The 27,783-nt window shown below is 34.9% G+C and overlaps 2 protein-coding genes across 3 annotated transcripts; both read left to right on the forward strand.

The window, feature by feature from the left end:
* The first annotated feature begins 1,007 nt into the window (after nt 1-1,007).
* On the forward strand, nt 1,008-27,783 carry cpe (carboxypeptidase E). 2 transcript variants are annotated; one of them, XM_079848632.1, is made up of 9 exons: nt 1,008-1,369; nt 20,147-20,343; nt 22,041-22,208; nt 22,337-22,454; nt 23,606-23,788; nt 24,934-25,073; nt 25,216-25,315; nt 27,011-27,129; nt 27,214-27,783. In XM_079848632.1, the coding sequence occupies exons 1-9, from the start codon at nt 1,129-1,131 to the stop codon at nt 27,310-27,312; spliced, it is 1,365 nt and encodes a 454-aa protein (XP_079704758.1). In that variant the 5' UTR covers nt 1,008-1,128; the 3' UTR covers nt 27,313-27,783. The 2 variants fall into 2 exon arrangements, with proteins under 2 accessions (XP_079704758.1, XP_079704757.1); XM_079848631.1 differs by lacking the exon at nt 1,008-1,369 and adding an exon at nt 8,212-8,686.
* Nucleotides 3,339-5,425, forward strand: LOC307145472 (methylsterol monooxygenase 1-like; the record flags this gene model as incomplete). Its single annotated transcript, XM_079848649.1, has 3 exons — nt 3,339-3,455; nt 4,667-4,821; nt 5,163-5,425. 3 exons carry the CDS (start codon nt 3,339-3,341, stop codon nt 5,350-5,352), a joined length of 462 nt encoding a protein of 153 aa, XP_079704775.1. The 3' UTR covers nt 5,353-5,425.

Here is a 27,783-nt window from a genome sequence, read left to right on the forward strand (position 1 = left end):
AGTTATATTAGTATATATTTCTTTGTTTTTTGTGTGTTTATTTTATATCAGAAGATCTAGTGATGCCTCTAGAGACATTATCATAAAGTAAATGATTATGAATATGGCCATGAACTGATTTGTGTCATAGTCTATGACCCTAGTGGCTGCAGATTTGGCTACTACCAGTTTCTGCAGTAGCTAATGATACTTAAACTTCTTCATGTAAACAATGCATTTTAAATTTCACAAGTATGAAATTTCAACATACAAAATAATGACAGTATAAAGGCTATTGAATTAGGAGTTTATGACTTTACCACAGACACATTAGTCGTTGTCGTATATTAATAAATATAGGTTATTGTTAGGGTAGGCCTAAGTTAATTTTTAAATATAAAAATAAATAGTTTTTATTTATAAAACTATTATTTACAAAGATTAAAGCCAGGACTAATTTATGTTCTGCAGAAAAAGAAATTCATACATATTTATATCAACATGAGAATGAGTAGGCTAAATGATGACAGTTTTTCATATATATATATATACTTTTTTTTTTTTTTTTTTTTTTTTGGTGAACAATCAATCCTTTTAATGTTTGTAAATATTTTAACGTATTAACACAGACTCCAGCAACTCTTCACTCAGCTATAATCAGCTGTGCCATGTTTATAGAATTTACCTGCACTTTTGATATATGCTACTTTAATACTTATTTTATATATATATATATATATATATATATATATATATATATATATATATTTTAATACAGATGTACTATAGTCAATATCCATTAAGGTATATACTTTTACTTAAATATGGCTATTGGAAAAACCGTAGGACCCTTCGTCATACATAAGCCACGCCCCTGCAGGGGTAGCACCGTGCGCGTTCACCCATTTCGCGTGTGTAATCTTGAGCTTTCAGCGGCTTCGCGCTGCACGTTCGCTATCTCAAGCGCGTCCCCGCGGCTAAACAGGTAGTCAGGACTCGCGCCCACGCATCAGTTCTGCGGTTCCGTACGGGGCACGACACAGCAAACGAAAAAGACTGGATAGAAAATTAAGACAGACAGCAGTGCTAAGAGAGACAGAATAGAAATACGTGAAGAGAGAGAGAGAAGTGTCGAGTGTTTCGGGAGTGATGACGGCGGCGGTGTTTTGCGGGGCTCTGCTGATGCTGGCCCTGGCCTCGGGCGGGGATGCTGCGGGGGATGGAGGTATCTCGTTTGAGTACCACCGATATGAGGAGATGCGGAAAGCCCTGGTGTCCGTGTGGCTGCAGTGCCCCTCCATCACCCGCATCTACACGGTCGGGGAGAGTTCCGAGGGCCGAGAGCTGCTCGTCCTGGAGATGAGCGACAACCCTGGCATCCATGAGCCTGGTGAGAGATGATTATTAATTATGCCAGATTATAATAAGAAGACCGCCATAGCATAACCAATGAAGCTCTTTGGAGCAGGATAAGCAGGCATTTTCCTTTGTGTGCCATGTTTATCCATTCTACATGAAATTAGATCAGGCCATTAATCAATAACAAATCAATAAAAGGGATTCTCAAATGACAGTCACTCCTTCCTATTAAATCCCCTTTAAAATGTATTTCACCTTTTAACCTCTTGCAGACGACAAATTAGGTTCTTAAAATGAAAGGTTCATAAATGAGGTGAAAACAATCTGCTCCAGTGAGGCATCCATCCACTGAATGGCCATTGAAATTTATGATTTTAAAATGTAAATGCTCAAATGTATTTAAGGTTGAAAATCAACATTCTGCATTAGAAACTATTTTGCATTTTCACATTGGTGTGCACTGTCACATTTAATAATTTTGCAAGTTTTTCATACATCATCGCATTGATGTATCTCTGCTCGCTGTGACGCGCAGGAGCGCTTTGATGTGTGCCTGTGCGCGCGCTCTCAGAGATGATGACAGCAGCTCACTGTGCGCGTGGACGCCATTTTGCAAAGGTGGCTGGATCTGTGATTGCAGATCAATTACAGACTCATTTACACACGGTTTATTGCATGGCTTCTTACCAAATGAATAAATATATTGATTATATATATATATCGTTTATATTAGTTTATTAGCCTCTTGAATAGAGACTGAATACAACAATGAAGGAGGTTGCACAAATGAGGGGCAGTAATATGTTGGCTTGGACAACGGTAATTATTAAGAAATGTCTGATTGCTGATTGTAGTTACTGACCAATCAGATTCTAGAGAGCCTTGGAATAAAATCAGTATTTTTGCTGTGCACATATCATATGCAGAGCTTGCATGGTAGGCCTACGCTGCCATTTTCTAAATTGTTGCACTGGAAGTTAAGGTTTGAGCTTAAACATGAAACTAAAGTAATATTAACACTAACATTTAGTTTGTGTTTTGTAGTCCTGTGTTGGCTACTATGGTTTTAAATCCTTGATCCGAAGCTGTGTATACTAATTAGCTCATTAAGTGTGCTCTATTTGGATTTTGGATCTTTTCCATTTAAAGTCTGGAATTAGGTTGGCGGATTAAGCTAATTAATGAACACCTCACACTGAAACCATAGAGATGCATTCATTATTTAAGAGTGTTGATTTTATGATAATGTAGGCTATGTTCTGGTCCCAGTACTTGTTTACTTAGACTCAGTAAAGTATGTTATTACATGTATAGCTTAGGCCTATCTCTGTCCATGAAACACTTTTTTTTAATGTTTATACAGATTTATACAATTTATACTATTAGAGTTTCTAGTAAAATTTCTGTGATGTTGACTGGTGTATAATCGTCAATTTCTTTACCCTATAATTTACTTTATTCTGATTATATTAAAGTTGTTTATTAACATTAGTTAAATGTATTGGATAGAACATGAACGATGAACAATTAATGATACTGTTAAAGCATTTATTAATATAGGTTAATGTTAATTTCTACATATACTAATGTATTATTAACATTTAAAGTTGAATAAATAAATGAAAAAATATAAGCAAGGATGAAAAAAATCTTTAATTAATAAAAAGATTATAAAATAAAATAAAAACACCCCTTTAACCAATAATAAAATAGTATTAATAGTAATAAATAATCTATTATAATCTAATAACTAATTGTCAATTAATAACAGATTAATAAATGCTGGAAAATTGTTCACTGTCATCATGATACCCAAAGGATTCACTAATTGAACTTTATTGTAAAGTGACCAACATTTCTGTGTATGCCAGTTTAGCTATTACAGCTCATTTCTAGCTAGTCCCTGGACATGTATTAAAAAAAGACACAGGATATTTCATTTACTTTGAAAATGCTGAAGTCACGCATTGGATTTCTATTATTTACACATTAAAATTTATATGGCTCAGTGTTTTGGTTGTGCAGTAATTGAGGACACATGGCATTACTTCCTCCACCGAGCCCTACATCATCGCAGAATCTACAAGTACATTCATAAAGTCCATCATGACTTCACTGTAAGTTACTCGCATTCTCACAAATACACACACAATGTGCAGATGAAGGGAAACTATAAGACAGCCAAGATAGGCTTGCAGAAGTACTATTACATGTTCTTTTCTGTTAGTTTTACATTGTATTATAATTCATATTTTCAATCTATATATATATATATATATATATATTTGCTGAAGGCCTGTTTACACGATACCTATAACAGTAATGATTAAAGTATAGTTCTAAAAATCTTTCTAAATATAAAAGAGAGTCCACACCACAAATATAACAACGGCACAGAGAAACAATATGGTTAGAATAACTTTCACAAGGATTTTGGTAACACTTTCAACATTCTGTTGACTATAAGTAACTTTGCAACTACATGTCATCTTACTCTCATTAGAGTATTAGTAGACTGTCTGGTTAATATCTGCTAACTCTTTATTATGATGCTCCCCAAAAGACATTCTAATGACTATAAGCAACTTTGCAAGTACATGTCAACTTATTCTAACCCTACCAGTCTACTAATACTCTACTAACAGAGTTAGTAGACATGTAGGTGTAATGTTACTTATAGTCAACAGAACGTGTTTAAGGGACCATCAAAATAAAGTGAAACCAGGATTTTTTTTCCCTGGTTGTCAATCAGAATCTATCCTGCTTTATAGACCTTATGTAGCCCCGCCCCTTTTCAGCGCCGCGCTCGTTGTCTTTTGTCTTCCGGTCTGTATTTTCACAGCGATCTCGCGTATTTATGAATGAACGGCTCGTTTTAAAATCTTCCCGGTCTACTGACATTTGTTAAGACATCTGCTTTAAACATTACAATCCTCATGACAACTTTCGTTAACTTTACATTAAGTAAATCCACTTCAAATGCGAATTACTCCTGGACAGCAATGCCATATAAATATACACGACCGCAAAAACGGAAGTTAAAAGACAATATTCTAAAGATGGCTGCGCCCTTGTTGCTCTCTATAGAGCTTGAGCATGCATCACATGCCTATAAACACAACCTTTTTTTATCCATCAGCGTGGACGCTAATATAGTTATCGTTATCTTTATAGCTATAGTTCTTGGTGTGAACATGCCTTAACTCTTAATTTTTATTTCCTCTTTGTCTTCATTTAATTTTAATTTTGAATTTGAATTTTGAATTGAATTTGAATTGAATTAATAATGATAGTTGATCTACCATATTTTTCATTGTATGTATGTTAGTCTCCATTTGGCATGCAGGCAGAGTATGCCCACCCTGCTGAGACTTTGATTCTGGGTGCTGGATTCTTCATTGGCATCATGGTCTTCTGCAATCACATGATTTTGCTCTGGGCCTGGGTCACTTTCCGGCTGCTTGAAACCATTGATGTTCACAGGTGAGCTCAGGACGCACAATGCAATTGAATGTGGACGTGCCATGGTCTGGATCAGTACATTTGATAATGTCAACACTGTGATGCTGATAATAACTTACTGCAACGCTATATTACAAATGTATTCATTTGATACACTACATGACTAGAAGTATGTGTATGTATGTATCTAATTTACAAGTTTGGCTATAACAGTAATTCTAGGATTTTTATATGATTAAACTATATTTTGTGTGGAAAGTCCTGGTAAAAATATTTTATAATACTTTTTTGATCATGTCATTTATCTTTATAGTTTGTATGTGTTTTGTTCTTTGACGTTCCTTCTTTTGTTCTCTCTTTAGTGGTTACGACATTCCTCTGAACCCCCTGCATTTGATTCCATTCTATGCTGGAGCTCGTTTCCATGACTTCCACCACATGAATTTTGTTGGCAACTATGGATCTACATTCACCTGGTGGGACAGACTTTTCAACACCGATTCCCAGTTTAACAAACATTACGCACATCATAAAGCTGTGAAGAGCGACTGATTGACAGAGATTTCTCTCACATACACTGATGGTTCATCATCATCTAGAATGATCTATCTCTCATGGACTCTTGTGTGGGATTTGGTTGGTCTGATGCTTTTGCATTGCCTCCCCCTGCACACACTCACTGTAAAGTATTTAAAATTGGACTGAATGGATTCATATCAATGCCAGCTTCTTACAGCAATGTGCCTTTGAAAAGGGAAAACACCCCCCCACAAACATCATTAAACCAACCGATCACAATACTCCAACGGACTGGTTGTTAGGAATGAAAGGATGGCAGCCTGCGTTCTGTGCTCTCAATTATTATAAACATTCATCTGTCTTAAGTAATGAAAACATCATTCCTCAAAAGCACTTTACTTTCACCTTAACAATGACACAATATTTTAAAATCTTATTTTTATAATGGCTTTTTTTTTTTTTTTTGCTTTGTTGCCTTTCTTGATTTTTTGCAAAATTCCTGTAAAGATTTTATAACTTTCATCAGTGACAAACCATGGCATATAAATACGGCTTGGAAGGGATTTGGGGAAAAAAAGAGATAATTGAGGTGTTTGCTTGTTAATTTGAAGACAACTTAATAAAAACAAAGTAACAGAAACGCTGACTCTGTGGTTGTGCTCTAGTAGAAGAACAGTGAGAGCTCTCAAACACTATCCCTATGTGTTTTCATCACAATTGTACAATCCCCATCACTGATCATTGTACAAGTCAAGTGTCATATTACAGTACAGTCCTACAACAAAATATACATATTATTACAATATGTATTGTGTCATATGAGGAGCTAGACAGTCCAGGATATACATACTGTAATGTGTAGTGCCATATGTGGTGGGTAGACAGTTTCAAAACAAAATATACTACATACCGGTATATGTAAAGTATTATATGAGGTAGACAGACAGTCGCAGTCACATATTACAGTATGTAAGGTGTCATATAGAGTTGGTAGATGATCTCTTTATCCTTAATGTACATAAGTCCACAGAGTTAGAGTAATGAAGTACAAATACTTCATAACTGTCATTGAGTAAAATTTTGGGAAATTTCTGCTTTACTTGTAGCCTATAAATATTTTTATTGAAAATGAATAGTTTACTTTTAAAACGTTCTCCACATTTTAATGATATTTGCCACTACACAGCAAAAATAAATACAATAATAACAGCACAAAAAGCTTTTCTAGAAAAGATTTTCGATTGAATCTTTCGATCAATTCGGTTCCTTTGAATCTCTCCTTTTTGTGAAGGGTTTCGAACAAAATCTCTGTTTCTTTCATTATGTAGTTGCAGTTTGTATTTATGCTAGTTCATATTTCTTTGTTCTGCGTTTGTGTGATGCGATGCCAAAGACAAATTAATCGATTCGGTTCTTCTGAATCTGTCAACCCGGGTCGCAAGGAGTTCTTAATGATTTATTTCGCAAATCACGAATCTGAATCTCGAGAAGCAGACCTAACTAGTAAAGGGGTCATTCATACTGATTGAATCACACAGAATGCGTTTTTGTGTTTAAAAACATGAGAGGCAGGGTAGTGAGACGCATTTTTTAAGTAAAATGTAATTTAACTTAAATCGCCATGTCATGCTCGAGACTGCAAGTGAACCACTGAAGCTGGAAGTAGGGGACCACCACCTGAAAAGTTGGTGGATGGGTGGGTGGGCAGCAGGGGGCGCGCTAGATCGTAACAGTTTTTTATCACTGTTTCCAAAAACTTACCACACCTACACTCTTCACACTTTACATTACACATGCAACATAGTTACAAAAATTACCATGGACTTACCACGAGTACCATGTAAATAGCCAGTGTCATGCTATAGGCTATGTACTATGCATGTTATTACCATCTGGTAGGTAGGCTACATGCACTATGAGACTAGACAGTAGGCCTACTAACTTTTTTTGTAAGGGTATTAAAAATGTATCTCCCTTCATTATATAATTGCAGCTTATAGTTATATTAGTATATATTTCTTTGTTTTTTGTGTGTTTATTTTATATCAGAAGATCTAGTGATGCCTCTAGAGACATTATCATAAAGTAAATGATTATGAATATGGCCATGAACTGATTTGTGTCATAGTCTATGACCCTAGTGGCTGCAGATTTGGCTACTACCAGTTTCTGCAGTAGCTAATGATACTTAAACTTCTTCATGTAAACAATGCATTTTAAATTTCACAAGTATGAAATTTCAACATACAAAATAATGACAGTATAAAGGCTATTGAATTAGGAGTTTATGACTTTACCACAGACACATTAGTCGTTGTCGTATATTAATAAATATAGGTTATTGTTAGGGTAGGCCTAAGTTAATTTTTAAATATAAAAATAAATAGTTTTTATTTATAAAACTATTATTTACAAAGATTAAAGCCAGGACTAATTTATGTTCTGCAGAAAAAGAAATTCATACATATTTATATCAACATGAGAATGAGTAGGCTAAATGATGACAGTTTTTCATATATATATATATACTTTTTTTTTTTTTTTTTTTTTTTTGGTGAACAATCAATCCTTTTAATGTTTGTAAATATTTTAACGTATTAACACAGACTCCAGCAACTCTTCACTCAGCTATAATCAGCTGTGCCATGTTTATAGAATTTACCTGCACTTTTGATATATGCTACTTTAATACTTATTTTATATATATATATATATATATATATATATATATATATATATATATATTTTAATACAGATGTACTATAGTCAATATCCATTAAGGTATATACTTTTACTTAAATATGGCTATTGGAAAAACCGTAGGACCCTTCGTCATACATAAGCCACGCCCCTGCAGGGGTAGCACCGTGCGCGTTCACCCATTTCGCGTGTGTAATCTTGAGCTTTCAGCGGCTTCGCGCTGCACGTTCGCTATCTCAAGCGCGTCCCCGCGGCTAAACAGGTAGTCAGGACTCGCGCCCACGCATCAGTTCTGCGGTTCCGTACGGGGCACGACACAGCAAACGAAAAAGACTGGATAGAAAATTAAGACAGACAGCAGTGCTAAGAGAGACAGAATAGAAATACGTGAAGAGAGAGAGAGAAGTGTCGAGTGTTTCGGGAGTGATGACGGCGGCGGTGTTTTGCGGGGCTCTGCTGATGCTGGCCCTGGCCTCGGGCGGGGATGCTGCGGGGGATGGAGGTATCTCGTTTGAGTACCACCGATATGAGGAGATGCGGAAAGCCCTGGTGTCCGTGTGGCTGCAGTGCCCCTCCATCACCCGCATCTACACGGTCGGGGAGAGTTCCGAGGGCCGAGAGCTGCTCGTCCTGGAGATGAGCGACAACCCTGGCATCCATGAGCCTGGTGAGAGATGATTATTAATTATGCCAGATTATAATAAGAAGACCGCCATAGCATAACCAATGAAGCTCTTTGGAGCAGGATAAGCAGGCATTTTCCTTTGTGTGCCATGTTTATCCATTCTACATGAAATTAGATCAGGCCATTAATCAATAACAAATCAATAAAAGGGATTCTCAAATGACAGTCACTCCTTCCTATTAAATCCCCTTTAAAATGTATTTCACCTTTTAACCTCTTGCAGACGACAAATTAGGTTCTTAAAATGAAAGGTTCATAAATGAGGTGAAAACAATCTGCTCCAGTGAGGCATCCATCCACTGAATGGCCATTGAAATTTATGATTTTAAAATGTAAATGCTCAAATGTATTTAAGGTTGAAAATCAACATTCTGCATTAGAAACTATTTTGCATTTTCACATTGGTGTGCACTGTCACATTTAATAATTTTGCAAGTTTTTCATACATCATCGCATTGATGTATCTCTGCTCGCTGTGACGCGCAGGAGCGCTTTGATGTGTGCCTGTGCGCGCGCTCTCAGAGATGATGACAGCAGCTCACTGTGCGCGTGGACGCCATTTTGCAAAGGTGGCTGGATCTGTGATTGCAGATCAATTACAGACTCATTTACACACGGTTTATTGCATGGCTTCTTACCAAATGAATAAATATATTGATTATATATATATATCGTTTATATTAGTTTATTAGCCTCTTGAATAGAGACTGAATACAACAATGAAGGAGGTTGCACAAATGAGGGGCAGTAATATGTTGGCTTGGACAACGGTAATTATTAAGAAATGTCTGATTGCTGATTGTAGTTACTGACCAATCAGATTCTAGAGAGCCTTGGAATAAAATCAGTATTTTTGCTGTGCACATATCATATGCAGAGCTTGCATGGTAGGCCTACGCTGCCATTTTCTAAATTGTTGCACTGGAAGTTAAGGTTTGAGCTTAAACATGAAACTAAAGTAATATTAACACTAACATTTAGTTTGTGTTTTGTAGTCCTGTGTTGGCTACTATGGTTTTAAATCCTTGATCCGAAGCTGTGTATACTAATTAGCTCATTAAGTGTGCTCTATTTGGATTTTGGATCTTTTCCATTTAAAGTCTGGAATTAGGTTGGCGGATTAAGCTAATTAATGAACACCTCACACTGAAACCATAGAGATGCATTCATTATTTAAGAGTGTTGATTTTATGATAATGTAGGCTATGTTCTGGTCCCAGTACTTGTTTACTTAGACTCAGTAAAGTATGTTATTACATGTATAGCTTAGGCCTATCTCTGTCCATGAAACACTTTTTTTTAATGTTTATACAGATTTATACAATTTATACTATTAGAGTTTCTAGTAAAATTTCTGTGATGTTGACTGGTGTATAATCGTCAATTTCTTTACCCTATAATTTACTTTATTCTGATTATATTAAAGTTGTTTATTAACATTAGTTAAATGTATTGGATAGAACATGAACGATGAACAATTAATGATACTGTTAAAGCATTTATTAATATAGGTTAATGTTAATTTCTACATATACTAATGTATTATTAACATTTAAAGTTGAATAAATAAATGAAAAAATATAAGCAAGGATGAAAAAAATCTTTAATTAATAAAAAGATTATAAAATAAAATAAAAACACCCCTTTAACCAATAATAAAATAGTATTAATAGTAATAAATAATCTATTATAATCTAATAACTAATTGTCAATTAATAACAGATTAATAAATGCTGGAAAATTGTTCACTGTCATCATGATACCCAAAGGATTCACTAATTGAACTTTATTGTAAAGTGACCAACATTTCTGTGTATGCCAGTTTAGCTATTACAGCTCATTTCTAGCTAGTCCCTGGACATGTATTAAAAAAAGACACAGGATATTTCATTTACTTTGAAAATGCTGAAGTCACGCATTGGATTTCTATTATTTACACATTAAAATTTATATGTTGACTAAGCATAGCTGATTCACAGTCTTGAGCTGATGTGAAGTTCTATGTGTATATATTTATGTGTGTGAGAGAGTGAAGGAACACGTGTGTTCATTTATGTTTGTATGTGTGTGTGTGTGTGTGTGTGTGTGTGTGTGTGTGTGTGTGTGTGTGTGTGTGTGTGTGTGTGTGTGTGTGTGTGTGTGTGTGTGAGTGAGAGCAGTAGGAGCAGTAAGAACCTTTATCCTTAAGGTAGGGCCCCGGTTCCTTAAATAGTATGGTTGGCTCTCTGTATGTGTGTTTGCGTAGATATGACTCATTGCATTAAGTCTTTTATTGCTACCAGATGAGTTTCCAGCCCCACCCTCACCTCAGCAGCAGCAGTAGCGGCAGTGTACAGATGCGAGAGAATGGGATATCAAAGAGAGGCGGCTCTGCTAGAGTTGAGTGTTACGTCTGGGCAGAAATAGCTGTTGCCCTGGAGACAGATCAGCTTAGCACCATGAGCCATGCGCTTCCCTCTGCTCAGTCAGATGAGGAAGAGGATGAGTGGAAGAATTAGCACGCAATGCCGTCTGCCACGGGGGCCGGGAAGTGCCGAGAAACAGGCCATCTGGTGCTCTGCTGAGTTAGCAAGTGACAACAACACCTATACCAGATACACACATTCATCCATTAGCTTGCCGAATACACGTTTGATAAGATCTGGCCTTTTCACTGCCTTCTTTCAAGGGGAGGGGGTGTCTGTCTTAAGCTTTTCGAACTGATCAAGTGTGTCCTATATATTAATGTAAATATTGCATTATGCATATTTTTTTAATGCACTTTCCACAAATGCACATTGGTATTCCATGACTTTTAAAAGCATTAGAGAGACACATCCCTTGGTTTTCCCATTGGTTTTCTCATGGTCAGTCCCATTGAAATGCAGTCATTGTAGTAAATTTGATTTATTTATAATTATTAATTGCATGATACACCTATTTTTACACCTATTGTAGTGTTAAAAAAAAAAAAAAAAAAAAAAATATATATATATATATATATATATATATATATACTGTAAATATATATATATTGCCCATAAGTTCTATCTACACTTTTTCCCCACTGGATTGTACATATTAATTGTCCAGAAAAATAAGAGCATAACTGAAGCAGACAAAGCTCTCTCTTTTTGCGTAGGTTTGTGATGAAAGTGGTATCTTCCAGAGAGCGAAAGTTCATTAATAATACATCCTAGAGGGATTCCACATCTGTTTTCTCTCCCTCTATTTTTATGGTTAACTTAGACAGAACTACAGTTTAGTCTTTGTACAATCATGTGGCATTCTGTTTCTAAATCAAACCTTTTCTTTAAATATTTTTTATCTCCCCCCGGTCTCTGCAGTGATATTATTGTTATGTCATACGTGGCCCTGACCGTTTGGGAAATGTGTGTGTGTTTCCACTGCAGACGTGTGCACTGTGCTGAATCATTTTTCTTGAATTAATGATCCCCTTTGGTCAACATAGCATGGAAAGCAGCGCGTCTCTGACGTTTCTGGTTCTGTTTGTGTATGTCTTTAAGAGGTAATAGGCTTGCGTCAAGAGCACACATTTCCTGACTGATTGAATTGATGGATTCACGGATGGATGGGTTTAGTAGAAAGGACAGGATTTAAGAAAGAATGGAATCAAAACTAAATGTATACAGAATATTTCAATTATATCTGAGGTTTCAGTTGGGATGTTTGAGGTTATAGAGCGGAAGAGAGTCTTTCATGTTATGTAAAGTGATAATGTGAGTTTTGGTATCATGTGGTCAGATGAAGATTAGAATAAAATCCCTTTCTCCCTTCCTCTTTGTTTTCTTCTCATGAAGATGAGGCAGCAGTTTCTGCTCTCTAAGGCACTGCATTTCTCAAATCTTTGGTCTCTCTGTTCTCTCAATGTGTCTCTCAGGCCAACACGGAGCGAGAGAGAGAGAATGTGAAAGGGCAGCAGGAGGAGTTCCAGTAAAACTAATGCTGTTCTAGTGTGGAATAAAAGTTGTTCAAATCAAATCTGGATTCTAAGGATGAAAGAAATGCACTTGATCATTTTGATGCAGCCATAATTAATAGCAACAAACTTGCAGTTAAACATATCTTTATTGAATTTTTAAATTTTAATATGAGATATTAACAAATTGAATAGAAAGAGTGTCTTGATGCCTTCAAGTTATGTTTCAGACATAATTTCGTTATTTACTTTGAATATTTTTCCTTCAAGTTTTAAAAGAAACCAAAGCTGATGCTCCAAAAACCCACGCACTCCTCCTTCTGGACCGATCACAGACTGTATATTACTCTGTTATTGGAACAGCACTTGGCCAGTAAGATTAGAAGACTGGAACTACCTTTTAACTGTAAAAATATTAAACATCACTTGAGTGAAACACAGGCTGATCTATTAATATGAAAGACAAGAGCAGATCACTGCCGTGGCATAAAACATCTTATTAAATCTAAATGCACTTCAGCAAGGATGAATTCAATTGATCAATATTGGCAAAAAAGACATTTATAATGTTATAAAGATTTATCTATTTCAATTATCTATTATAAACTTTCTATTTATCAAAAAATCCTGAAAAAAAAACTATCAGAGATTGCACAAAAAATATTAAGCAGCACAACTGTTTTCAACATTGATAATAATAAGAAATGTTTCTTGATCACCAAATTAGTAAATTAGAAGGATTTTTAAAGGAATTTCTGAAGTAATGGCTGCTGAAAATTCAGCTTTCCCATCAAATGAATAAATTACATTTTAAAATATATAAAAAATAAAAAAGTTATTTTATATTGTAATAATATTTCACAGTATTACTGTATTTTGATACAATAAATGCAGCCTGAAGGGTATATATAATTAAAACTTTCAAAATTTTTGATTGCGTTGAGATTACTCCATACACAAAAAAAAAAAAAAAAAAGCAAAATTCACTTAATTTTTCTTTGGCAAGTTTTTGCACGAATATTTCACATATGGAATTAAGTAAACTCTACTTAACTAAGTTAAGTGAAAGTAACAAAGAAAATAAGTCATTTTAACTTGGCTAGTAGAAGGTTGAGTAATATCTATTTACTTGAAGCTTCCTTTGCAATACATTTCACTCAAACAATATAACATTGAAATAAACTATCTAGTAAAATATCAATAGATAAGTAATTAATGCAATAGATATTGTGTGAGACACCATATCTACGGATCAGAGGTTGCGCCCCATGTGAACGCAGAGACCTCTATACTTGGTAGACAATACACAATTACAGTAACATTTGATGTAATTTTGAGTAGAAAATGAACTCGAAATGTCACAAAATGGCAAGTTACTAATCCTAACAACAAAAGCAATGATAAAACAGTGTAAATACAGCTGGAAAAATCAACCTCATTAATTATTCAAGGCCCAGTGCATGATGGGAACACCAGTATCAGAAAAGTTGAGTAATTTGACTTAATTTATAACGTTGGTATTTACGCTTTCATTTGTACACGCTTGAATTGAGTTCTAATATAGAATTTACTTAGGGTTTTTTTTATTCTTTTTTTCTGTAGTATTTACTTCACCACAAAATCATTTTTTATCAGTGTACATTTATGAGAACAACTGTTATTTACTCTAATTTATCATCAGCCCTAATGGTATATATTTATTTCACTGCAAGACCCAATTTACATCTTACATTTGCTTCCGAAGGAATTATGATCTGTTTTATAAGTTTGTCTGTGACATTGAATCTTTATTCAAGAAGTTTATTTGAGGCAGATAGTTGCAAGCATGATATCCTTTTAGCAAGCCTTTGATGAACGCTGATTTCTTACCCATGTCATTACATTTAGACTTTTATAGATTTGTCTTAAAAACAGATGCAAGCATACACAAATCACAAAGCTAGAAACAGAATGCTGTGTCTTTAAATGTTTGTCTTCTTGAGGAATTGTCCTAAAGGAGGTTAACATATGATGTCTAACAGTTCTTTTCTTTCTATTGACATATTGAAAATATGAAAGAGAAGAAAGAAAGATGGATAAAGGGAGTAGGACACCGATACAAAGAGTGGAAATAATATATGAGATAAGTATGTGGGGGGATGGTGTTGATGTTACAGAATATGTTTAGAGAGAGAGAGAGAGAGGGAGGTGATGTAGGCTGTATGGCTTAGAAATGTGTTATTTTACCCTTTTTGTTTGGCTTTTTCATTGATAGATTAGCAGTTTTCCCTCCCCTGCTGCCCGCACCTCACCTCATCTGTACAGCAGATGATTTTCTCATCACCCCTATCAAGACAGCTTTGCTTTGTTCGGATAAGACACAAATATATAACCGTTTCATAAGAAAGGGAAAGTTTGTTCTTCACAATCTGTGTAGGATTTCACACTTTTTGTGGTTATCTTTGATAAAAGCCTTTCGCCCACCTGATGGGAGTAGGGGTGCAAAAATGGTTTGGACAATGAAAATTCATGAACAAAATGAAATTTACATTACTAAAAAGAACAGCATTTATTCAAAATATAAATCTTTTATAACAATATAAATCTTTACTATAACTTTTTATCAATTTAGCACATCATTGCTGGATAAAAGTATAATTTTTTTTTTTCAAATAAAGAAAGAAAAAAAATGACTGACCCCGAACTTTTGAATGGTAGTGTATGTTGTTACAGAATATTTCTGTTTTAAATAAATGTTGTTTATTTTTTATTTTTTATTCATCAAAAAATTCTGAAAAAAGTATCACTGGTTATAATAAAAAATTATATATATATATATATATATATATATATATATATATATATATATATATATATATATATGTATATTTATATATTATCAGACGCTCATCCATGCCTTTGAATATAATTTATATATATTTTATATCTAGGTTGTTTATTAATAACATGAATGACAAATGTCAAGCAGTAGCTCATAGATTTAGTCTAGATTTTATCTTAGGTGTGGGCAATTGGAAAACCATTTACTGTATTATTGCATTCCTTATATCAGTTGATATAAAATATATTAAAAAACACTTAATGAAAGTTACACAGCACATCCTGTCATATATGTTAAAAGAAAAACCAAACAAAAACTGAAAACACCTTCACTTTCTCTCTCTCAGTCTCTCTCTCTCTCACACACACACACACACACACACACACACACACACACACACATAGCACATTCAGACGCACATTTCCTGTGGACAGGCCTGGGAATACTTTGCTTTGACTTTAACATCTGTGAAAGAGTTTGGTAGTAATTTAATTTTGAAGTAGTTGGAGCTTCAAAGGCTGGTTGTAAATGTGACAGGGACATACGTCCTTATTTAGGAGCCTGAACACACACACGCTGTGGATATTCCACACATGCTTCTCTTTAATTGCGAGATGTAGAATATTTAGATGTTCAGGGGAGGCAATGAAATGGACGGCTATAAAAAGGCCAGAGCCTGCAAGGACCCCTGCTGAATAAAACAGCGCTTCCATCTGCTTCCAATCTGTGTGCATGGCAATCAAATGTGCATTCAATACTGTATGTCTTTGTTTAGGTGTGTTGGTTTTTCTACACAGGTCTGTTTATTATTATCTATTTCAGAGCACATGCGCTATGTAAAGTGCTTATATAATGTTTACAGCGCAATGGCATGTAAACTCTTCGTCTTCATCACAACAAATAGTCAGTATCATGAGCTTATCAGGCAGAATAGTTCTCAGAAGCTCGTGTTTCTGAGATTACCAAAGAAAAAACGCCAAGTGTCCTTTCCTGGCCTCTTGATGATTTGTGCTTTTGTTACCTGAGGGATGAAATGTGTTTGCCTATGTTAGTGCTCGAGTTTGAGCACAAAATTGTTAGGGAGGATTTAAATGGGTCAGGACATTGTGTAATAATAGAGAGGATTCTGGAAAGCTCCAAGGACATTACCTGAGCCCATGTTTGCACTGGGTTTAGTGAAATAGAATATGTGTTTTGTACTAGTGAGACTGTAGAGAACTTATGGTTAAATGTCTAGCTGGTGTCTTTATACATGCACATATATGTTACTGTAACTGTAATGTAAACTACTGTTGAGAAATGTGGTGTTGGTCAGGTATTATAATGTTTTTAAGAGGTTTCTTGCTAACCAGGACTGCATTTATTTGGAATATTAAAATTTGAAATAACTGCTTGCTATTTTATTTTAAAATGTAATTTATTCCGTTGATGGCAAAGCTGAATTTTCACCAGCCATTACTCCAGTGAAATTGCTCATTTGCATTTAAATGGACAGACACAAAAACTGTGCATTTTTGCTCACCCTTAAAAAGTGACAATTTTAACATGTTATTTAAAAATATCTGTGGGGTATTTTGAGCTAAAACTTCACATACACACTCTGGGGACATCAGAGACTTATTTTACATCTTGTGAAAAGAGCATTATACCACCCCTTTAACTAAGCAACATCACACGACCACGAGTGCTGAATACCATCACGATTGAAAATGTGATACTGATTTCATATGACAGTTCAATAAACAAGTAATTAATATCAAGTCACTTACATTTTAGACACAATATTGACTGTTTTTGTTCTATTTGTGCAGCAAACATAGTTCCAAACAAAGATAACAGCGCATCTCACCGGAACACATAACTGAATTACTGAATGATTCAGGGCTTTGAACGAATTGGTTGAGTCAAAGATGAAATGACCCATTAATAAACTGCCTCATTCCTGAACGATTCAGCCGTTTGAACGAATCATTTAAATAAATGACTCAATAACTCACTCATTAAGACGGTCACCTGCCGCCCCCTACTGGTGGTTTAGTTTCGTGTTTAAAAGTAGGCTATCATTCTAATATTTAATATTTGTATATTCAACAAATATTTAAAACAATCTCATAACATTATTTAATACAGTTGTAATTAATTAACTTGATTGGTAACAGCCATATAGAGTCTTATTATTCCAATTTAATTTATTGATCAAATTTAAGAATTTAAAATGAAAGATGAAGTATATATTTAAAACGATTAGGGAAAAATGCTCAAGGACAAGCACCGAAAAGGCTTAATGTTGAGCCCTGAGTTGTTTTTTATATAGGCCTATAGTATTATGGTTATGTGGCGAGCCTGAGTATAGTTTTACACATCAGCCCAGTCTATTCTGTAAAGTTAGTGATATCCTGGGTCGGGGTTTTTTTGCACATTAATCTGACAATAAATATGGCACACCCAGTTTTTCTTATGCACAGAGACGCTTTTCTGGATACACTAAATGGAAGTATCGGCACTACAGTATTAATCAGAGCTTTGGAATTTAGGGTTAAAGGGATAGTTCACCCAAAAATGAAAATTCTGTCAGTAATAACTCACCCTCATGTTGTTCCAACCCCGTAAGACTTTCGTTCATCTTCGTAACACAAATTAAGATATTTTTGATGAAAGTTGAGAATATATGAGAGCTGTCTCACTCCTTCATAGGCTGCTAGGCAATTGCATCTGCCGGCCCAGAAAAGTTAGTAAAGACATTGTTAAAATAGTCCATGTGACTACAGTGGCTCAACCTTAAGTTTATCAAGCGATGAGAATACTTTTTGTACGCAAAAAAAAAAAAAAATAACGACTTTATTCAACTATTCATTTTCTTCTGTGTGGGCCTCTGAGTGAGTTCACGAGAGCGCCACGACGCGTGCGCGAGAACTGAGAAGATGACGCAGATGGGTCTCGATGTAGTGTTTAAAATGATTCTAAAGTGTGTATTTCCTGGATGTCCGAATCGTGAGAAACGTAAAAGTGCCTTACCAATGCTGCAAAATGAATGGCTTACCTTTCACACTTTCCCATCAAATGATCGTGAGCGTCATCTTCTCAGTTCTCGCGCATGTGTCGTGGCGCTCTCGTGAACTCACGTTATTTGTTATTTGCTCTCTGCAAAAAAAAATTTAATAATAAGGATGATTGTATGTTTGAGAATATAGGTCCATAGGTTTGAAATGAATATTTGTGCTTGTTGTGAATATTTATGCATATATTTTTTCAGCTGCACTTCTCTTTACAAATATTTACGGACACGTGTAGGCTATCATTACTACATCTGTTCAGTCAATCAAGCATTATGAATGTTATTTAGATTAATGTCCTCTCTTTCTCTCTGTCTTAATGTGTGTGTGTTAATCTTGACATCTGGTTAGGTGTACATCTCTAGGAATACTTCTCAGTAAATCCACAACCTAGACAATAATCACTCTATAAACAAGGGGACCAAGGTCATTCATGTAAACAAATATGACTATGTCTTGAGTCTGGACTAATTAAAGGGATTGCTTTTGAAGGAGTGCTGAAGAGAACATTAAATAACCAAGAGGAAGTCCAACATCTCATATAAAATGAATAGAAAATAAAACAGCTCATAAAATATTTAGTTTGACCTCCCAGGGTAGAAATGACGCAGTCTTTAAAGAATTTCAGGCTCTATTTTTTGGAAATAGACAAGTAAATTTAAATATTATTTAATTATGTAGATATTTTAAATATGTGTCTTTGTTGCGTTGATTTCGGATCATTTTTGAAATGGTTGACTTTTTATTTTGTGATTTGCGGTGTATTTTTTTTTCCTGATATTTTCTGATCAGCCGAATCCTTGTATTAACCCTGCTAACAGGGAACATTCTCAGAACGTTCTGTCATGGTTCTTTCATAGTTATGGAGGAACAGTCTTCCAGTAACATTAATGGAACATTTATTCAAACTTATCTGGTCTTTAAAAAAAATACTAGCACAAAAACGTTATTTATACATTGTTCATGGAACTTTTTTTTTCTCCGTTGGACGTTCGTTTAATGTTTTTGTAATTTCTTGTTTCAGAATGTTTTTCAGAGCATTCAAAAGTAATGTTGCCATAATGTTTTAAGGATGGATTGTTCTCTTGATGTTTGCATATGCAACATTTTTCAACATTCAGTTGAAAGCTAAAAGTTTTATAACTTAATGGGAACGTTAGCAAAACGTTCTTAGGACATATTTGTTTCAGTTTTTGAAATCAACAGTGTAATGGGATAAATTTGTCCTTAGTAAAGTCTTTTTATAATTTAAAAGCTTAAAATATATTATTTATTAATATAGTATTTTATTATTTATTGAATGTAATGCAATTGAATTTAGGTTAAAGTTTAAGTTCAGTGTTTATTTTTCTCTCTATGTGTGAATCTCTCTATTCGTTCTAACCCAGTACCAAGATAATAAAATGTATGTAATAACTGCTAAATTATGGACTGTGATCTGTGATTTGATCCATTGGTAATAGACTGTTGGTGTTGTTTTTGACATGTACATATCGATGACGTAGCTGTCAATAACTATTTAAGCATACAACTCACTTTTTAAAAAATAAAGCTTAAAATAACTGCCAAAGCATCGTTTAGTTGTTATTTGTGTCAGTTAATGTGCATACAGACTCATGTCATTAACTGTGTATGTTTCTGTGTGACAGGTGAGCCGGAGTTTAAGTACATCGGGAACATGCACGGTAATGAGGCCGTGGGCCGAGAGCTGCTCATCTATCTGGCTCAGTATCTCTGTAATGAGTACCAGGAGGGCAACGACACCATTATCGACCTGATCCACTCCACACGCATTCACATCATGCCCTCCATGAATCCTGACGGCTTCGAGAAAGCAGCCTCACAGGTAAACACACACACACAACTTACACAATAAAAGAAGAATCTAAAATCTAGAATGCAATTGTAACTCTATAAACTGTATGTGATGGACAGAATCATATTTAGAACTATGGAACAAGACAGACGAAGCTGCTACAGTAAGCCCTGGCTGTACAGTATTTTGAGTTTTCAGGTATCACCGGTTGACTAGTCTGGTGTTCAACATCTTTTAGCAGATAGTTGTTTTGTCAGAATGCATGGGTGCTGATTTCATAACACTTCTGTGGTTTACCACATGCTTCTGCAGCCTGTACTTACACAAGTGTGGGCTTTGACATTTCAAGACACAATTGACATATTTTATTCATGAGGCCCCTGGAATTTTAGTTTCACGTTTGTTGAGGGGAAACCAAGAGATTATTAAACACCTCGCTGGGATGTGGTTCACCACACTGCTTTACTGCTTCAGAAGTAATAAATGTCTGTGCTGACCACAAAGCAAACATGCGTCGTCTCTGGGCTTTTGTGATCGTTTCAGAGGTGGATGGAAAGTCCTGTCCTGGCAACTAAAAGCACAAAGGTTGCATATTTTATATAGTGCATATTTTATGCAGATTTCTTTAGAAAATGATTTCAGTAGGACAGAGAGGATGATAGAGGTCACAGATAAGATAAAGGCTTGTGTCATTGATATGGGTTTTGTTTGTACCTTTAAACAGTTGTAACGGTTGTATTCAGACTTCCTCCTTCAGCCAAACTCACTTTACAAGACTCTGGCATTTCCTGAAGCGTCTGCAAAATGACAAGTGATTTCCTCCACACCACAGTCTGAAGTTTAGTCTCCATATCTCAGTCTGTTTAACTTTCACCTGTGTTTTATGTCAGAACTTCTGTTGGCTTTTTTGAGGGGTTGTGGGCACTATTTATCTTGAATACTATATTGGAGGAGACCAGCTAAACCAACTTAAACCAGCTAAAGTTTTTCAGCAGGGAGTAACACCAACTTTAAAATAGAGAAAATATACTTAGAAACGTATAAATACTTTTTTGTAATAAAAGTTATTTTCTAAAAATAGTTTTAATAAAATCTGTCTTCTAAATTTCTTATAAATATAAATTATTATAAAAAAATATTTGAAAAAATCAACGTTGATAATAAAAAATAAAGTTTCTTGAGCGCAAAATCAGCACATTAGAATGATTTCTGAAATGAAAAAAAGAAAGAAAAATATTTCACATTATTAGTTTGTACTATAATATTTATCAAATACAATGCAGCTTTGGTGAGGTATTATATATATTATTTTCTTAACACACACGCACAAATTTAGGCATTATATGTATGCAGCTTAATTTCATTCCAAACTCACAAAACTTCTTTTTTTTTTCTTCTTTGTGGGACACAAAAAGAGACATTTTACCATGTCTTTACACAGCTCTTTTCCATAAAACAATTGATTGTGACTGTGGCTGTCAAGCCTCAAAAAAACAAACACAAAACACCAAAAAAGTACCTTAAAAGTCCTTGTATGTACTTTACTGGTATGGAAAAAGCTGCAAAAAGATTATTTTTAAAAATAGCATAAGCGTAAGAATGCACGTTTGGGACAAATTTTACTTACGTAGTACTTAAAATAGAGAGCTTATTATTTTTTAAATCATGTTTTTAATGATTGTGATAATTCTGCTAATGGCATTATTTTTTATAATATATATGTGCAGTCTGGTGAGATGAAGGACTGGTTTGTGGGCCGCAGCAACGCTCAGGGGATTGATCTGAACCGCAACTTTCCAGATCTTGATCGCATCGTCTACATGAACGAAAGAGAGGGAGGATCCAACAATCACCTCCTGAAAAACCTGAAGAAAGCTGTGGATGAAAACACCAAGGTGAGAGAGGGTTTGATCAACTATTTGTCAAAAATTGCAGCATGGTATAAGTAGTGTTACACATCTAGGAAGAGAATCAGTGGTTTTTGGGCTGGTAAAATGAATGATTGGACCTGTGTATGTTACAGCTCGCACCAGAAACTAAGGCTGTCATTCACTGGATTATAGACATTCCATTTGTCCTGTCAGCCAATCTGCATGGAGGAGACGTGGTGGCCAACTACCCATATGATGAGACACGCAGTGGTGAGTAACCACACATATACAGTATTATACACAAAAAAAAACATACAAACTTATATAGAATATACAGTATATATTATTATTCTTTAAGTGAGCTTATAATATAATATAAAATAATATAATATAATAATAAAATGCATTTAATTCAATTCAAAAGTTTTGTCAGTTAGATTAAAAAAAAGAAATGAATACTTTTATTTAGCAATGCAATAAATTGATCAAAAGGGACTTTTAGATTGTTACATTGTTTCTATTTCAAATAAATGCTGTTGTTTTGTACTTTCTATTAATCAAATAATGCTGAAAAAAACTGTATCATGATTTCCACAAAAATATTAAGCAGCACAACTGTTTTCAACACTGATAATAAAAGGAATGTTTCTTGAGCAGCAAATAATCATATTAGAATGATTTCTGAAGGATCATGTGACACTGAAATTCAGCATTGACGTCACAGGAATACATTACATTTTAAAATATATTCAAATAGAAACAGCCATTACTAATAAAATTTTTTTTTAACATTTGAAGATTGTTACTCATTACGTTACTTATGTTACATCTGTAATATAAATAAATCTAATATAATTACTACACAGTAATCCTAACCATTACACACCTTTTTCCATCATTTAACATAATTAAACTATTATTTAACCTTTGTACTAATTGGTTTTAGAAAATTTCCTTACACATGAATCATCCTTCATCCTTCACGTTTTGTGGTGGGTTCAGTTTCATTTTCAAGGACTTTTAGTTTGTCTTCATTATTTCCTGTATTTCCTTTCTGTTGCCATTATCTCTGGTTGTCATGGTTACTTATTATTTGATTGATTTCACACACCTGTTGCTTGTTTTGATCCTTGGTTAGTTGTGTATATATAATGCCCTCAGTTTCATTCACTCATTGTCTGGTGTTGCCTGTGCCGTAGCACACAGTTACATTGCATTTTTGTTTGTGGATTATTTGCTTTTGCTTTTTGTAAATAAAGTTACGCTGCTATTAGATCTGCGTTGCCTCACCTCGTCTTCTTCCTCTTCCTATGTTACACATAGAATTAAACCAGGAACATTTATCATGAAATTTGATTGGGTCTTTGTAATGTAATTGATATGGTAATGACAGAACTGTGTCTTTTCTGTTTGTCCATCAGGTTCTACTCATGAATATAGTGCTAGTCCAGATGATCTGGTGTTTAAGACTTTGGCTAAGGCCTACTCCAGCTATAACCCAGTGATGTCTGACCCAAACCGGCCGCCATGTCGCAAGAATGATGATGACTCTAGTTTCACAGAGGGCATCACTAATGGAGGAGCCTGGTACAGCGTGCCTGGAGGTACAATACACAACTTCAGAAAATCACTCATCTGGTGTCTGTACTACTTGTGCTGTACATCAGAATATCTGTATAAAGGAGTTCAGTGACCTAGAAATAGTGCAGAGTAGTACATCTTTATTAAAAATGATATATAATTGTATACAACACAAATTATTAGTTATTAAAAATGTGTTAAATGCCAGATTTTCAGTTTGGATCCCACTGTACTAAATGGCAGATCCTGATTTTACCAGGTACAATATGTTCCTGGATCAGCATCTTTATTGATCCTGGAACAACATTCATATTAACCAATCAGATTTGAGGGACAACTTTAAAGTTTATGTCAAGTTGAGGCATACAACCAGGGTTAGGTGCTTATGCATCATAATGCATTCAGTGTTACCTATCATTTCCCTCTGTTTTTAGGGATAACTTATGGGTAGGGTTAGGTTTAGGGGTAGGGATATGGTTAGCATTACATTTTCAGACAGGAAAGTTGTTCCAGGATCAACAAAATATGTTGACCCAGGAACACGTCTAACTCAGCAAAATCAGGACATGCGTATATTATATGATGCCATGGGTTAATGTACTTACTCAGGACATTTATTTCATAAATGCTAAAGGCAGAAGGTCTAATACCAGATTTGCAAAGGAAACTTTTAAACGGTTAAACTTTTCAAGAGATCAAGATGGAGGTATATTATAAGTTTACAGCTTTATTTAGTTGAAAGGAAACTTGTAAATTTATAGAAATGCCATGAAAAAGGCATGGGAATTAATTTGTCAAAAGCTGGCTTTCAAATTAGCAGTCTGGGGAAGGTCTGATAGCATGACCTGAACATCTTTGGGATTAATTGGAACACCAACTCAAGCATGCTGACCATGCTGATGTTCTTCTTTCAAATCCCCACAGCCATGTTTCAAAATTGAGTGGAACAATTTCCTGGAAGAGTGGAAGCTTTTATAGCAGCAAAGGGGGATTAATGCAGATGGTTTTGAAATTAAATGTGCAACAAGCTTATATAAGTGGGTGTTTGGGTGTCCGCATACTTTTGGCCATGTTGTGCATGTTAGCTACAAATACAAAATCACCAAGAAAAATGGCACTCGCTGTCTGTTGTCAACCCTTGATGTTTCTTTTTTTCTCTCTCTGTCAGGTATGCAGGACTTCAACTATCTGAGCAGTAATTGTTTTGAGATCACTCTGGAGCTGAGCTGTGATAAGTTTCCTCCTGAGGACTCACTCAAGCAGTACTGGGACCAGAACCGCAACTCACTGGTCAGCTATATAGAGCAGGTACACCCCAAAACTTTGCTTTCACATGCCTAGTGCTCACAGGAGGAGAGAGTTGTTTTGTTTTCTGGAAAGCTCAGACTCATGAGTCAGGATTAGAAGGGGGTATTTTTTCATCCTTTTTGATCCCTCATGTCCTTCGCAGGTTCACAGAGGAGTAGCAGGATTTGTTCGTGATCTCCAAGGAAACCCCATTTCAAACGCTTCTATTTCCGTTGAAGGAATCGACCACGATATCACCACAGGTACACACACACACACACACACAGCAATTTAATATTCATTTAAAGGCTAGGCACCACTAGCATCATTATACAGAATTTATAACTACAGTGCTATGCATAAGTTTAGACACCCATACTAAAGTTGACTAAAAAGAGGAATAAAAAATCATCTTTTGGAAACTGAACTTAATGCCTTAATTTAAAAAATTAGGAAAAATCCAACCTTTAAGGACACCAATTTTCTTTGTGAATGAATAATGTATCGTAAATAAATAAATGTTCTTCCTTAAAATACAGGGTGCATAAGTTTGGACACCCCTATGTTAAATTCCCATAGAGGCAGGCAGATTTTTATTTTTAAAGGCCAGTTACTTCATGGATCCAGGATACTATGCATCCTGATAAAGTTCCCTTGGCCTTTGGAATTAAAATAGCCCCACATCATCACATAGCCTTCACCATACCTAGAGATTGGCATGGAGTACTTTCCATAAGATCATCTCTCAATGCAAATCAAACTAGCTATTAGGCTAACTGAAATAAAACCATGCCAATCTCTAGGTATGGTGAAGGCTATGTGATGATGTGGGGCTATTTTAATTCCAAAGGCCTTTATCTTTATCAGGATGCATAGTATCCTGGATCCATGAAGTAACTGGCCTTTAAAAATAAAAATCTGCCTGCCTCTATGGGAATTTAACATAGGGGTGTCCAGACTTATGCACCCTGTATTTTAAGGAAGAACATTTATTTATTTATGATACATTATTCATTCACAAAGAAAATTGGCGTCCTTAAAGGTTGGATTTTTCCTAATTTTTTAAATTAAGGCATTAAGTTCAATTTCCAAAAGATGATTTTTTATTCCTCTTTTTAGTCAACTTTAGCATGGGTGTCTAAACTTATGCATAGCACTGTATATACAGTATATATTTCATTATTTTTTCATAATTGATTAACTTTGCGGCATTGACACTATTGAACTGAACTGAATTCACATTGAAATGACTTGAGCTGAATAATGACACTACTAGAGCCACTTTACAGCTGACATTGAAGTTTTTTCATAATTGATGAATTCTGCAACATTTATTTTTTAATTAAATTTTTTTTAATATTAACATTTATTTTTTATATTAAAGATAATATAGAAAAAAATACCCCTGACCCCAAACTTCACAAAAGTAAAAAAAAAAAGGTTCATGTGACACTAAAGACTGGAGTAAAGATGCTGTAAATTCAGCTTTGCATCACAGAAGTAATAGTATTTTAAAGTATATTAAAAATAGAAAACCATTATTTTAAATCGTAATAATTTTTCACAATATTACTGTTTTTTCAGTGTTTTTGATCAAATAAATGCAGACTTGATGAGCATAAGAGACTTCTTTCAAAATCATTAAAAATATAAATGTTTCCAAACTTTTTAATAATATATACATACACAAATAATTTATACATTGGTTTTTAACCTGTCAGTGAATTCTGCCTACAATTTTTTATATATTTAATGTCTCTGCAAATTAAGCTCTTATATAAGAAAGTTTTGTTTAAAGAAAAAAACGGAAAAAAAATACACATTTCTCATTTATGACATGAACTCTACAACCCAGCTTGGTTTCTGCTGAAAACAATTGTGTGTAGGTCTGCCCTCTTGTGGCCATTGTTTGCCACTTTATTTGGAAGTTAAATCACTCTCATTCTTTTTTTCTTTAGCTAAGGATGGCGATTACTGGCGCTTGTTGGCTCCTGGTAACTACAAAGTATCAGCATCTGCATCTGGATACCTCACTGTGGTCAAGAAAGTAGCTGTTCCCCACAGCCCTGCTACACGGGTAAACACAGACCCTCTTTTCTCTTCCTCTTCTCATAATATCTCATTTCCCTTTTCTCATGTCTCCAATTTCTTTCAACCTCAGCTGGATTTTGAGCTGGAGTCGCTGGAAGAGAGGAAGGAGGAAGAGAAGGAGGAGCTCATGGATTGGTGGAAGATGATGTCAGAGACACTCAACTTCTAACTGACCTGAAGCAGAGGCCAGCACAAGCATTCTGGGTGTAAAATATTTATTGTTGTCTTATGTGTGTGCTCATTAACCTAAAATAACTTAATTCAGCTTTTTTTTTTTTTTTTTGATTGTTTTATGTTAGAGGCACTACATCTGAACGTATTTACAGTACAACAGCCATATGCACATTATACAATTCATACATGTTAACAAAGACAACCGGTGATAGTGCTGGGCGAGGTACCTGCATACTTTGGATGGTTGTCCTTGTAAATATGGATGAATACATATATTTCCACTAAATGAAATGCTGTGTGAAGTAAAGTTGATCCTTTTGCAGGGTTTTTGCAATTTTGATCAACCTGGTTATAGTTATTTTAGGGCATTGTGTATCATCTGCTTGTGTTTCCTGCAAAGGTACACACAGAAAAGAAACACGTAACATCGAGTCGATATTGTGGAGGCATTGGACCGATCTATTTC

The sequence above is a fragment of the Squalius cephalus genome (assembly GCF_949319135.1).
Source record: "Squalius cephalus genome assembly, chromosome: 2".
NCBI classification, from domain to species: domain Eukaryota; kingdom Metazoa; phylum Chordata; class Actinopteri; order Cypriniformes; family Leuciscidae; genus Squalius; species Squalius cephalus.

Coding starts and splice junctions, on each gene's coding strand:
- cpe (XM_079848632.1), top strand. CDS start 1,129: ATGACGGCGGCGGTGTTTTGCGGGGCTCTGCTGATGCTGGCCCTGGCC. Junction 25,316..27,010: donor CGACCACGATATCACCACAG/GTACACACACAC, acceptor TTTTTTCTTTAG/CTAAGGATGGCGATTACTGG. Junction 27,130..27,213: donor CCCACAGCCCTGCTACACGG/GTAAACACAGAC, acceptor TTTCAACCTCAG/CTGGATTTTGAGCTGGAGTC.